This window comes from Mobula hypostoma, chromosome 20 (genome assembly GCF_963921235.1).
Source record: "Mobula hypostoma chromosome 20, sMobHyp1.1, whole genome shotgun sequence".
Classification (NCBI taxonomy): Eukaryota; Metazoa; Chordata; class Chondrichthyes; order Myliobatiformes; family Myliobatidae; genus Mobula; species Mobula hypostoma.
This window is the reverse complement of record NC_086116.1, coordinates 1453312-1468776: the sequence shown is the minus strand read 5'-3', so window position 1 is coordinate 1468776 and position 15465 is coordinate 1453312. Positions and strand designations below refer to the sequence as shown.

The window sequence follows — 15465 nt, the reverse complement described above, 5'->3', positions numbered from 1 at the left end:
ACACATCAACCACAGCCTACCAGTCAACCTCGACGCCTTGCAATTCGCCTACCGAAGCAACAGGTCAACGGCAGATGCCACCTCTCTGGCCCTACATTCCTCCTTAGAACACCTGGAGAATATAGACGCATACATAAGGCTCCTTTTCATTGACTACCGCTCTGCCTTTAATAACATCGTTCTAAATAAACTGATTCCTAAGCTCCAGAACCTGGGCCTTAGCACTCAGATCTGCAGCTGGATCTTCAACTTCCTCACAGACAGGACCCAGGCTGTAAAAATAGGGGACAAACTCTCCTCTACAATCACTCTGAGCACCGGTGTCCCACAAGGTTGTGTACTCAGCCCCCTGCTGTACTCACTGTACACCCATGATTGTGTAGCCAAGTTTCCATCAAACTCAATATACAAGTTTTCTAATGACACAACAATTGTAGGCCATATCTTGGGTAATGATGAGTTTGAGTACAGAGAGGAAACTAAGAACCTGGTGGCATGGTGCGAAGACAATAACCTATCCCTCAACATCAGCAAGACGAAGGAATTGGTTGTTGACTTCAGAAGGAGTAGCGGACCGCATGACCCAATTTACATCGGTGGTGCGCAAGTGGAACAGGTCAAAAGCTTTAAGTTCCTTGGAGTCAATATCACAAATGACCTGACTTGGTCCAGCCAAGCAGAGTTCACTGCCAAGAAGGCCCACCAGCGCCTTTACTTCCTGAGAAAACTAAAGAAATTTGACTTGTCTCCTAAAACTCTCACTAATTTTTATAGATGCACCATAGAAAGCATTCTTCTAGGGTGCATCACAACCTGGTATGGAAGATGTCCTGTCCAAGACCGAAAGAAGCTGCAGAAGATCGTGAACATGACGCAGCACATCACACAAATCAATCTTCCGTCCTTGGACTCACATTACACCGCACGCTGTAGGAGCAGTGCTGCCAGGATAATCAAGGACACGACCCACCCAGCCAACACACTCTTCGTCCCTCTTCCCTCCGGGAGAAGGCTCAGGAGCTTGAAGACTCGTACGGCCAGATTTGGGAACAGCTTCTTTCCAACTGTGATAAGACTGCTGAACGGATCCTGACCCGGATCTGGGCCGTACCCTCCAAATATCCGGACCTGCCTCTCGGTTTTTTTTGCACTACTTTACTTTCCATTTTTTTATTTTCTAGTTATGAATTATAATTTAAATTTTAAATATTTACTAATTTTTACTATTTTCAATATTTAATATTTGTAATCCAGGGAGCGGAAAGCGCAGAATCAAATATCGCTGTGATGATTGTATGCTCTAGTATCAATTGTTTGGCGACAATAAAGTATAAAGTATGTTTCACACTTCTTATTGGAATCTGGACCACTCTGACTGCAGATGAAAGGGAAGCTTCCACTCTGGCTTTCACCTGGGAACTGAATACATACAATGTGGGGGAAGATCGGCAAGGCTGCAGAGAAGGTGTAGCAGATGGCTGTGATTCTATACCCAGAAGAATCCTTGCTGAAACATGTTAGTCTTTATGTGCAAGTGGCTGCAATACTTGTCAGGATTTCAAGGGCAGGCACTTCCCAGTCTCCACCCGGTGAACCAGAGTCACCTGCCTCTTGTTTCCAACTTATCACCGGCAGCCTATTTAAACCCAGCTCTCATTCAGAGTCCCTGTTCACTCATCAAACTAGCCAGCCTTAACCATTTTCTCCTCCCTTGTTGTCTTGCTGTGTTAAGTATCTGTCCTCTCGCTTTGTAGCCCCTCATGGCCTGTTATTTTGCAGCTTATTATTAGTTATCACTCATCACTGCTCTGCATTTGGACAAGCTTCCTGGCAAATCTACAGGAAGGAAAATTAGCTGACAGTGAAGATATTTAGTTGTAGCTTCGTTCTTGGGCCATTATCTGGTTCTAGTTTCCAGACACAAGGAAGGGACCTGGGAGAAGGATGGCTTTGGTGGAGAACTGTGATGGATATTTAGTTGTGAAAGGTCGTGGTGCAGGGTTGGGAAGGCAGGACTACAGGGAGTTGTCTCAGGCTCAGCGAGCCCCTTCAGAGCCACAACCGTTCCCAATCTCGGCACCAGAGCAACCGGAACCATTCCTGGGGGGGAGGAGCTGCCTTGTCTCTGACCAAGCTTACTGACTGAACCTTTCACGTTTAGCTCTCCTCTCAACATCACTACGACTACGGGATGCGAGCTATCAAATCGGTTCTGACAGCGGCTGGAAACCTGAGAATCCAGAACCCTGCGGAGAAGGAGGACGAGCTCATCCTCAGAGCCATCATGGACGTTAACCTCCCAAAGGTACACGTGTGTGCGTGCATACGCACACACTCACTCACTCTCACACTCACACTCACACATGTTAGTTGGGCAATGACTGTATGTCTAATCCAGCCCTGCATTGTTTGACATCTTCCTGGGGCTATGCCCTGTTGAACTCAGGCTGAGAACCCAGGCATGGACACCCCACCATCACTGGTTTGTTGGTGGGTTCTTGGGCTACTGGACGGGAGTGGGGACTGCTCACAGGGAAAGCACCTGACTTACTGTGTTAGCATATCTCCCGGGGGGGGGGGCGCACATGAGTAGCAATGGCTCTATCAGTTTAGACAATAGTAGGTAAATGCTACAGAGTGCATTATACAGGAATATAAAGGCTTTGCACAGTTTATTCTTGAATAAATATTTTATTATGAATAAAGTTTATTTTGTTAAAAAGAAGTTGATGAGGACACTGGAATATCCAGCCTTCCATACCCAGTGTCTATCTCACAGAACAAGATGCAGCCCGGAATTCATCCTGTGCAAAGCTGTGTGGCCCAAAGCATACCTGTTAGCTACTTCCAGTACTGCGTGGCTGTGGCGTTAGTGGGCTGTGGACGGGCTAAGTTGTCCTCTGCCACACCTCTCGCATTTCTGATTTCTGATTAATTTTGGAAAAAGGTTTTTCAGACTTTATTGATAGCTGTCAATCATGCTAATTATGAATTTTTTTTCAATTCCAGTTCGTCTCCCACGACATCCTGCTTTTTGTCAGTATAATTTCAGATCTCTTTCCTGGTATCACCTTGCCAACTCGTCACCATGGCTGCCTGGAGACCTCCATCAGAGAAATCATTCGCAGACGTAATCTGCAGCCAACACCCTGGTTCATTGAAAAAATCATTCAGGTGATGAGGTTGTTTTCTTGTGCATGGTCCCAGCTTCAGTGTGCCCAAGACTGGGGAGAGTAACACACACACACTGCCATGTCTGGACATGCTGGGGAGTGTCACATATATTCTGCCATGTCTGGGCCGAAGAATGAGGGAAATGGTGGAAGGCAGCTTTGGACCAACACTTTAAATCCCAGTTAGGCAGAGAGAAGGTTTGTTTTCACCTTTACCTGGGTGAGACACAGTACTGAAATCAAAATGGTTATCATCCGAAATCTGGGAGTCCTCTTCGAGGCCATAAAGGGACCAAGATCTTTAGCTGTATTGTATGGTATCTTTTGTTAATCTCTGTGACCCTGAGGGGCTGAGGGCCTCCTAGATGTTTCTCTTCAACACACCTGAACCCTATTTGGAACACCAATCAGTTACCTTCCACATAGGTAGCCATAAGGCTTTGGAGGTGAACTCGTTCTAACATTTGGATCAAGTCTTTGCCTTCACGAGAGAGCGATTGGGATTTGCTCTGAAATGTTTCCTCTGACACTTTAAGGTTAAATTCCAGGAACTTGTACGGTTGTGTACCTTTACAGTGGGAGTCATGTTATTGATGGTGATACACCATCCTCCTGTCAGAGCTTTCAAGTCATTAGCTGATAGACCATGGAAGCAGGTGCTTGGGAAAACGTGGCTCCATTTCACCTCATTTGGCCCAATGCCCTCAAAACCTTTCCGTTCCTTGTACCTACTTGAGTCCAGTTCGTTTTGTTGCTGCTTAGATTGCTCGGTATTTCCTGCAGTTACTGACCAATTTCCGCTCGTTCCTGTGCATTGAGTGAACACCGGACATATTCTGTGACTGAGTGTGGCCAGAGAACTGTGCTGGGTCTTCTCACAGTTATCCCTCGCTCCACAGAAATACTGAAAATCCTCAGTTCAAACAGCGTCAAAATTCACTTCCAAAAGCACCGATTCAGCCGGATTCATCACCCGAAAAGGTTCAAACTCAGATGAGAACTGCTGACTGCAGGGTCTTTCTCCATTTCCTCTGGCTACCCCTTTCGAAGTTTGTGTGTCCCAATGCCCGTCCCATGTGCGAGAGTCCAGGAGGGAGGCTCTAGCTTTCGAAGCATCATGATAATTATTGTATAGGAGTACAAGGATATCAGTCTATCCAACTCCTTATCCCAGGCTGCTATCTGTGTCTGAGTTTGTCTGTGAGTTCCCCTCATATTAGCTGGGTTCATTACAAGTGTTGGTTTGTAATGTACCAAGATACAGTGAAAGAACAAGACTTGCATGTTGTTCATACAGAACAGATCATTACACAGTTCTTTGTTCATACAGATCAGATCATTACACAGTTCACTGTTCACACGGATCAGATCATTACACAGATCACTGTTCACACAGATCAGATCATTACACAGTTCACTGTTCGCACAGATCAGATCATACACTGTTTACTGTTCGCACAGATCAGATCTTTACGCAGTTCACTGTTCATGCTGATCAGTACATTACACAGTTCACTGTTCACACAGATCAAATCATTACACGAATCACTGTTTGAACAGATCAGTTTATTACACAGTTCACTGCTCACACAGATCAGATCATTACACAGTTCACTGTTCACACAGATCAGATCATTTCACAGATCACTGTTCGCACAGATCAGATCATTACACAGTTCACTGTTCGCACAGATCAAATCATTACACAGTTCACTGATCGCACAGATCAGATCTTTTCACTGTTCACACAGATCAGATCATTACACAGTTCACTGTTCACAGTGATCAGATCATTACACAGTTCACTGTTCACACAGATCAGATCATACACTGTTTACTGTTCGCACAGATCAGATTTTTACGCAGTTCACTGTTCATGCTGATCAGTACATTACACAGTTCACTGTTCACACAGATCAGATCATTACACGGATCACTGTTTGAACAGATCAGTTTATTACACAGTTCACTGCTCACACAGATCAGATCATTACACAGTTCACTGTTCATGCTGAGCAGAACATTACACAGTTCATTGTTCACACAAATCAGATCATTACACAGTTCACTGTTCACACAGATCAGATCATTACACAGTTCACTGTTCGCACAGAACAGATCATTACACAGTTCACTGTTTGCACAGATCAGATCATTACACAGTTCACTGTTCATGCTGAGCAGATCATTACACAGTTCACTGTTCGCACAGATCAGATCATTTCACTGTTCAGACAGATCAGATCATTACACAGTTCACTGTTCACACAGATCAGATCATTTCACAGATCACTGAACAGATCAGCTTATTACACAGTTCACTGCTCACACAGATCGGATCATTACACAGTTCACTGTTCATGCTGAGCAGATCATTACGCAGTTCACTGTTCACACAGATCAGATCATTACACAGATCACTGTTTGAACAGATCAATTTATTACACAGTTCACTGTTTACACAGATCACATCGTTACACAGTTCACTGTTCACAGTGATCAGATCATTACACAGTTCACTGTTCACAGTGATCAGGTCATTACACAGTTCACTGTTCACAGTGATCAGGTCATTACACAGTTCACTGTTCACAGTGATCTGATCATTACACAATTCACTGTTCCCACTGATCAGATCATTACACAGTTCACTGTTTGCACAGAACAGATCATTACACAGTTCACTGTTTGCACAGATCAGTTCATTACACAGTTCACTGTTCATGCTGAGCAGATCATTACGCAGTTCACTGTTTTCACAGATCAGATCATTACACAGTTCACTGTTCATGCTGAGTAGATCATTACGCAGTTCACTGTACACACAGATCAGATCATTACACAGATCACTGTTTACACAGATCTGATCTTTACACAGTTCACTGTTTACACAGATCAGATCATTACACAGTTCACTGTTTACACAGATCTGATCTTTACACAGTTCACTGTTTACACAGATCAGATCTTTACACAGTTCACTGTTTACACAGATCAGATCGTTACACAGTTCACTGTTTACACAGATCTGATCATTACACAGTTCACTGTTCACAGTGATCAGATCATTACATAGTTCACTGTTCACAGTGATCAGGTCATTACACAGTTCACTGTTCACAGTGATCTGATCATTACACAATTCACTGTTCCCACTGATCAGATCATTACACAGTTCACTGTTCATGCTGAGCAGATCATTACGCAGTTCACTGTTCACACAGATCAGATCATTACACAGATCACTGTTTGAACAGATCAATTTATTACACAGTTCACTGTTTACACAGATCACATCGTTACACAGTTCACTGTTCACAGTGATCAGATCATTACACAGTTCACTGTTCACAGTGATCAGGTCATTACACAGTTCACTGTTCACAGTGATCAGGTCATTACACAGTTCACTGTTCACAGTGATCTGATCATTACACAATTCACTGTTCCCACTGATCAGATCATTACACAGTTCACTGTTCGCACAGAACTGATCATTACACAGTTCACTGTTTGCACAGATCAGTTCATTACACAGTTCAATGTTCATGCTGAGCAGATCATTACGCAGTTCACTGTTTTCACAGATCAGATCATTACACAGTTCACTGTTCATGCTGAGTAGATCATTACGCAGTTCACTGTGCACACAGATCAGATCATTACACAGATCACTGTTTACACAGATCTGATCTTTACACAGTTCACTGTTTACACAGATCAGATCATTACACAGTTCACTGTTCATGCTGAGCAGATCATTACGCAGTTCACTGTTTTCACAGATCAGATCATTACACAGTTCACTGTTCATGCTGAGTAGATCATTACGCAGTTCACTGTACACACAGATCAGATCATTAGACAGATCACTGTTTGAATAGATGTATTTATTACACAGTTCACTGTTTACACAGATCAGATCATTACACAGTTCACTGTTTACACAGATCTGATCTTTACACAGTTCACTGTTTACTCAGATCAGATCTTTACACAGTTCACTGTTTACACAGATCAGATCGTTACACAGTTCACTGTTCACAGTGATCAGATCATTACATAGTTCACTGTTCACAGTGATCAGGTCATCACACAGTTCACTGTTCACAGTGATCTGATCATTACACAATTCACTGTTCCCACTGATCAGATCATTACACAGTTCACTGTTTACACAGATCAGATCATTACTCAGTTCACTGTTCATGCTGAGCAGATCATTACGCAGTTCACTGTTTACACAGATCAGATCATTACACAGTTCACTGTTTGCACAGATCAGATCATTACACAGTTCACTGTTCATGCTGAGCAGATCATTACGCAGTTCACTGTTTTCACAGATCAGATCATTACACAGTTCACTGTTCATGCTGAGTAGATCATTACGCAGTTCACTGTACACACAGATCAGATCATTACACAGATCACTGTTTGAATAGATGTATTTATTACACAGTTCACTGTTTACACAGATCAGATCTTTACACAGTTCACTGTTTACAGAGATCAGATCGTTACACAGTTCACTGTTTACACAGATCTGATCATTACACAGTTCACTGTTCACAGTGATCAGATCATTACATAGTTCACTGTTCACAGTGATCAGGTCATTACACAGTTCACTGTTCACAGTGATCTGATCATTACACAATTCACTGTTCCCACTGATCAGATCATTACACAGTTCACTGTTTACACAGATCAGATCATTACTCAGTTCACTGTTCATGCTGAGCAGATCATTACGCAGTTCACTGTTTACACAGATCAGATCATTACACAGTTCACTGTTTGCACAGATCAGATCATTACACAGTTCACTGTTCATGCTGAGCAGATCATTACGCAGTTCACTGTTTTCACAGATCAGATCATTACACAGTTCACTGTTCATGCTGAGTAGATCATTACGCAGTTCACTGTACACACAGATCAGATCATTACACAGATCACTGTTTGAATAGATGTATTTATTACACAGTTCACTGTTTACACAGATCAGATCATTACACAGTTCACTATTTACACAGATCTGATCTTTACACAGTTCACTGTTTACACAGATCAGATCATTACACAGTTCACTGTTTACACAGATCAGATCTTTACACAGTTCACTGTTTACACAGATCACATCGTTACACAGTTCACTGTTCACAGTGATCAGATCATTACACAGTTCACTGTTCACAGTGATCAGGTCATTACACAGTTCACTGTTCACAGTGATCTGATCATTACACAAACAACAGGAATTCTGCAGATGCTGGAAATTCAAGCAACATACATCAAAGTTGCTGGTGAACGCAGCAGGCCAAGCAGCATCTATAGGAAGAGGCGCAGTCGACGTTTCAGGCCCTTCGTCAGGACTAACTGAAGGAAGAGTGAGTAAGGGATTAGAAAGCTGGAGGGGGAGGGGGAGATGCAAAATGATAGGAGAAGACAGGAGGGGGAGTGATAGAGCCGAGAGCTGGACAGGTGATAGGCAAAAGGAGATACGAGAGGATCATGGGACAGGAGGCCTAGGGAGAAAGACGGGGGGGGGTGACCCAGAGGATGGGCAAGAGGTATATTCAGAGGGACAGAGGGAGAAAAAGGAGAGTGAGAGAAATAATGTGTGCATAAAAATGAGTAACAGCTGGGGTACGAGGGGGAGGTGGGGCCTAGCGGAAGTTAGAGAAGTCAATGTTCATGCCATCAGGTTGGAGGCTACCCAGACGGAATATAAGGTGTTGTTCCTCCAACCTGAGTGTGGCTTCATCTTTACAGTAGAGGAGGCCGTGGATAGACATGTCAGAATGGGAATGGGATGTGGAATTAAAATGTGTGGCCACTGGGAGATCCAGCTTTCTCTGGCGGACAGAGCGTAGATGTTCAGCAAAGCGGTCTCCCAGTCTGCGTCGGGTCTCACCAATATATAAAAGGCCACATCGGGAGCACCGGACGCAGTATATCACCCCAGTCGACTCACAGGTGAAGTGATGCCTCACCTGGAAGGACTGTTTGGGGCCCTGAATGTTGGTAAGGGAGGAAGTATAAGGGCATGTGTAGCACTTGTTCCGCTTACACGGATAAGTGCCAGGAGGGAGATCAGTGGGGAGGGATGGGGGGGACGAATGGACAAGGGAGTTGTGTAGGGAGCGATCCCTGCGGAATGCAGAGAGAGGGGGGGAGGGAAAGGTGTGCTTAGTGATGGGATCCCGTTGGAGGTGGCGGAAGTTCACTGTTTACACAGATCAGATCTTTACACAGTTCACTGTTTACACAGATCACATCGTTACACAGTTCACTGTTCACAGTGATCAGATCATTACACAGTTCACTGTTCACAGTGATCAGGTCATTACACAGTTCACTGTTCACAGTGATCTGATCATTACACTATTCACTGTTCCCACAGATCAGATCATTACACAGTTCACTGTTCATGCTGAGCAGATCATTACACAGTTCACTGCTCACACAGAGCAGATCATTACACAGTTCACTGTTTACACAGATCAGATCATTACACAGTTCACTGTTTACACAGATCAGATCATTACACAGTTCACTGTTTACACAGATCTGATCTTTACACAGATCAGATCATTACACAGTTCACTGTTTACACAGATCAGATCTTTACACAGTTCACTGTTTACACAGATCACATCGTTACACAGTTCACTGTTCACAGTGATCAGGTCATTACACAGTTCACTGTTCACAGTGATCTGATCATTACACAATTCACTGTTCCCACTGATCAGATCATTACACAGTTCACTGTTCATGCTGAGCAGATCATTACACAGTTCACTGCTCCCACAGAGCAGATCATTACACAGTTCACTGTTTACACAGATCAGATCATTACACAGTTCACTGTTTGCACAGATCAGATCATTACACAGTTCACTGTTCATGCTGAGCAGATCATTACGCAGTTCACTGTTTTCACAGATCAGATCATTACACAGTTCACTGTTCATGCTGAGTAGATCATTACGCAGTTCACTGTACACACAGATCAGATCATTACACAGATCACTGTTTGAATAGATGTATTTATTACACAGTTCACTGTTTACACAGATCAGATCATTACACAGTTCACTATTTACACAGATCAGATCATTACACAGTTCACTGTTTACACAGATCAGATCTTTACACAGTTCACTGTTTACACAGATCACATCGTTACACAGTTCACTGTTCACAGTGATCAGATCATTACACAGTTCACTGTTCACAGTGATCAGATCATTACACAGTTCACTGTTCACAGTGATCAGGTCATTACACAGTTCACTGTTCACAGTGATCTGATCATTACACAATTCACTGTTCCCACTGATCAGATCATTACACAGTTCACTGTTTACACAGATCAGATCATTACACAGTTCACTGTTCATGCTGAGCAGATCATTACACAGTTCACTGCTCACACAGAGCAGATCATTACACAGTTCACTGTTTACACAGATCAGATCATTACACAGTTCACTGTTTGCACAGATCAGATCATTACACAGTTCACTGTTCATGCTGAGCAGATCATTACGCAGTTCACTGTTCACACTGATCAGATCATTACACAGTGCATTGAGGTAGAACAACGTAAAACAATAACAATGCAGCATGAAGTTTAGCAGCTACAGTGAAAGTGCAGTGCAGGTAGACTATAAATTGCAAGATCATAACGAAGTAGGTTGTGGGGTCAAGATTCCATGTTATTGTGCAGGAGGTTCATTCAGGTGTCCAATAAAGCAGTACAGATGCTGTCTTTGAGCCTGGTGGTTCATGCTTTCGGGCTTTTGTGTTTTGCTGGGGGAAGGGAGTAGACAATGTTTGTGATTGATGGGGATTTGATTATGCTGGCTGCTTCACTGAGGCAGTGAGAAATATAAGCGGAGTCTATGGTGGGGAGACTGGTTTCCGTGATGTGCTGAGCTGTTGCTACAACTCTCTGCAGTTTCTTGCTGTCATGGACAGAACAGTTGCTGTTATGCATCCAGATAGAATACTTTCTTATGGGGCATTGGTACGTATCTGTAAGAGTCAATGCAAACATGCCAAATTTCTTCAGCTTCCTAGGGATATGGAGTTTTCTTATCTGCGATGTCTGCATGGTTGGTTATGTGTGGAAAGCCCCCTGACCCAGCCCTTCTTGGTATGTCAGCTGCATGTCCAGATGCAGTGTTATACCTTTTGTATCTGGAAATCTCCCCAGCAGTGAACGAGGACTAACTGTTGGGATTTTGTTCCCAGATTTACGAGATGATGCGGATGTGCCATGGCTTTATGGTGGTTGGCTGTGCCCTCGGGGGTAAGACCAGTGCACTGAAGGTGCTGGCAGAGGCCCTGGAGCTGCTGGAGTCGAGGGGCCTGATGGACGAACACAGAGTGCAGTGTGTCATCATCAACCCCAAGGCCGTCACCTTGGGCCAGCTCTACGGGAGCTTTGACCCCATCTCACATGAGTGGAGTGATGGTGAGTACATCAACTATTCACTACGGCTCCAGTCAGTCACAAGCTTACAGTGCTGACGGGCACGTCAGCTCAGCCCAACGTTCAAAAGAACAAACCATGCAATTTTTCCAAAACAAACTCCAGCCTGCTACGCCCACCTTTATCTCTTGCCCACAATACATGGCAGCTCTGTCCTCTTTACCACCAGAAGACACAGGAGCAGAATTAGGCCATTTTGCCCACTCAGTCTTTTTCACCAATCTATCGTGACTGATTTATTTTCCCCCTCAACCCCATTCTCTCCCCTTCTCCCCATAACCTTTCTGTTCGTGAACCTGTCAATCTCTGCTTTAAATATACTGTACTCACTGACTTGACCGGTACAGTCGTCTGTAGCAATGAGTTCCACAGATCCACTACCCTATAGCTAAAGAAATTCCTCTTCACCTCAGTTCTAAAGTGACATCCCTCTATTCTGAGGCTGAGGCCCCTGGCATTATAGTCTCCCCCTAATGGAAGCATCCTCTCCACATCCATTCTTCCTAGGCCTTTCTGTCTGGTCCTGCCCCATCGAATTCAACTCGTCCGAAAGTGACTCTGTCCTGTCCCCTCCCTGATCCTTCCCACCGACAACTGCAGCCTAGTATACCCTTCACCACTGGGTCAGCTTTCACTTCCCCAGCCCCCACAGCTCCACCTTCACCGTGAACATACAGTTTTAAATGCCTCCATCCCCCATTGAAAGATTATTGGCCCATCCACTTTTTACCCCATCAGCTCCACCCTTCCACCGACACTCTGAACAACGTACTCATTGTTACCCTAATCAACTTCTCTTTCGGCTCCTCCCGCTTCCTCCAGACCAAAGATGTATCCATGGACACTCACCTGGGCCCCAGTTGTTCCTGCCTTCTCGTTGGCTACCTGGAGCAACCAGTCCATGTTCCAAATGTATTCTGCTACCACTCCCCAACTCTTTCTCCAATACTTTAAGGACACCTGCACTGTGGAGACCTCGTCAACTTCTGTAATTTCACTCATAACATCCACTTCAACCTCATATTCACTTGTTCGACCTCTGACACCCGTTTCACCTTTATTCACCTCTCTGTCTCCATCTTATGAGAAAAATTGTCTGTTAATGTCTCTTACAAACACTGACTCACGTAACGATCCAATCTTCCCATCCTGTCTCCCTTCCTCCCAGTTTCTCTGGAATTGGAATTGGTTTACTATTGACACAAGTACTCGGATACAGTGAAAAGCTTTTCTAGCATACTGTTTCATATAGATCGTCATTCCACAGTGCTTTGAGGTACAAAACGGTAACAATTCAGAATAAAGTGTAACAGAGGTAGATTGTGAGGTTTCCATAAGACAAAAAGACAGGAGCAGAATGAGGCTATTCAGCCCATCAAGTCTGTTCCAACACTCACTCAAGGCTGATTTGGGGACTTTTAGAAAGGATGTGGTCAAAGAGCAAAAAGGCAGTAGGGTAGAGGAGGAGAAGTGAAACTAATGCAGACTTCATGAGCTGGGTGGTCTCCCCCTTGGTTTTCCCAGTTTTATAAGTGGAGTTGGACCTTCTCTTATGTTAAGTTAGAGGCGTACAAGATGATAAGAGGCATAGATTGAGTGGACAGCTAGAGATATTTTCCATGGAGGAAATGGCTGATAGCAGTGCATATTTTTAAGGTGATTGGAGGAAAGTATAGGGGGATGTCAGAGGTACACAGATTTGTTGGGTGTAAGCTGTAGTGACAGTCCCACTCACCTCACCCTCTGCAGCCTAATGAGCCTCATTTGTCCCCTGCTGAAGGTTCTGCAACTTGAAATGTTAGTTCTGTTTCCCTTCCCACAGATGCTGCCTGACCAGTAAGATTTTGCTTTTATTTCCGATTTTCAGCCTCCCATTTGTAAATTTTCAAATATCACCTATTTCCTCCTTTCCTGGAGGATCTTGATGTTGCTTCCTGCCTCTCTGTCAATTCCTCTGGTTGGGATTGCGGGCTGGCTTTTCAGGGGGTTTGGACCATTATTCTGAAGGTTGTGTCATTCACTTACTCCTGCCACAATAAAGATAACTTCAGAAAGGGATTTCTGCAACACCATGTTTCCCTGAATAGCTTACACTATCTCTCTATCCATCCATCTATCTACATTATATACAGCGCACATCTTGGGTACTAGCCTACAAAGTACCCAGGACATCTTCAGGGAGCGGTGTCTCAGAAAGGCAGCGTCTATTATTAAGCACCCAGGGCAGCCCTGTTACCATCAGGTAAGAGGTAGGAGATACAGAAGCCTGAAGACACACACTCAGCGATTCAGGAACAGCTTCTTCCCCTCTGCCATCCAAATCCTAAATGGACATTGAACTCATGAACACTACCTCACCTTTTTTAATATGTACACAGTAATTTATTTGTTTATTTATTTATTATTTTTTCCCTTTCTATATTATGTATTGCATTGAGCTGCTGCTGCTAAGTTAACAAATTTAATGTCACATGCCGGTGATAATAAACCTGATTCTCACTCTGATATCTAACTATCTACCTGTTTATTTATTTACTTTTGTGTCTTATAGTAATTTTTGTCTTGCACTGTACTGCAGCTGCAAAACGATAAGTTTCATGACGTATGTCAGTGATAAGAATTCTGATTCTTATTCCCTTCGGCACCCTTGGTCAATTTCACATTGTGCCATAAATTTGCACAGACACATCTTTGCACAGCACGGCCAGGGTCATGCCAGGTCCTCTATCAGGATAGCCTCAAGGAAGGCCGTTGATGAAGATGAAGGAGGTTCACTCAAGGCCGGTCCTGAGCTGGGGGCAGGGAGTGTGCCTATTAAGCTCACTTCTGCAGTCAGCTCACAGTGCCTCGGCAGGAAAACAGTGCCTCTTTACTGAATTCAAAAGCTTCATGCAATCTCCTGTCAATGTGCTGCATATTTCAGTTTCAGCTTCTTCCTCAGTTGTCTCCAACTCCTGGATTGAAGAGCATGTATTATGAGGAAAGGTTGAACGAGCTAGGGATTTTTCCCTAGTGAAGGGAGATGAGAGGTAACTCGATAGAGATGTACAAGATGATAAAAAGCATAGATGGAGTGGATAGCCAGTCTTTTTCCCAGAGCAGAAATGGCTAACACCAGAGAGCATAACTTGAAGGTGATTGGAGGAAAGCACAGGGATATTTTGTTTTTATACAGGGAGGGGTGAGTGCGTGGAAGGCCCTGCCACGGGTTTGTAGAAGCAGTACATTAAGAACACTTAAGAAACTCTTAGGTAGGTACATATAAGATAGAAGAATCAAGGGCTGTAGAGGAGGGGATTGTTATATTGACCTTAGAGTAGGTTAAACGGACAGCACAACATTACGGACCAAAGGGCCATTTCTGTACTGTTATGTTCGATGTTCCATGTTCTATTTTTTTCCTAAAAGTGTCTGTGACCTTGACAGCTGTCACTGTACCTTCCTCTGTTCTCTCACTTCCTGGCCTGTAACATTGTCTCTGTTACTCCATGGTTGCTGCTGGAGCTACTGAGTGCTCCCATCGTTTTCTGCTCTTTCTTGAACTTGCTTCCTCTGCCTGTCCTCTATTTTATGTTCTGGCCCAATGGCACTGGCTCAGCCTCTGATCAACGCAGCAGTATGTAGCTGATATGCTTGTCGGACCTGCTGTGTAGCTCCAGCATTCCCTGTTTCAGTTTCCCATTTCCAGAAACCACTGTTTTTGATGTTGATTGACAAGATATTTGGATGTCGGCAAGTACCTGAACCTGTATCAATTTTTTTGTTGTGCTTGTGAGGTTACTG

The 15465-nt window shown here is 43.9% G+C and overlaps 1 protein-coding gene across 1 annotated transcript in view; it reads left to right on the top strand.

Annotated features, from left to right (window-relative positions):
• Positions 1-15465, top strand: part of LOC134359584 (dynein axonemal heavy chain 3-like) — a 542314-nt gene that overhangs the window by 189711 nt on the left and 337138 nt on the right. Inside the window, exons 27-29 of the mRNA XM_063073083.1 lie at positions 2162-2305; positions 3010-3174; positions 11442-11664. Of these exons, the coding sequence (XP_062929153.1) occupies positions 2162-2305; positions 3010-3174; positions 11442-11664 (532 nt within the window). The remainder of the gene's footprint in view (positions 1-2161; positions 2306-3009; positions 3175-11441; positions 11665-15465) is intronic.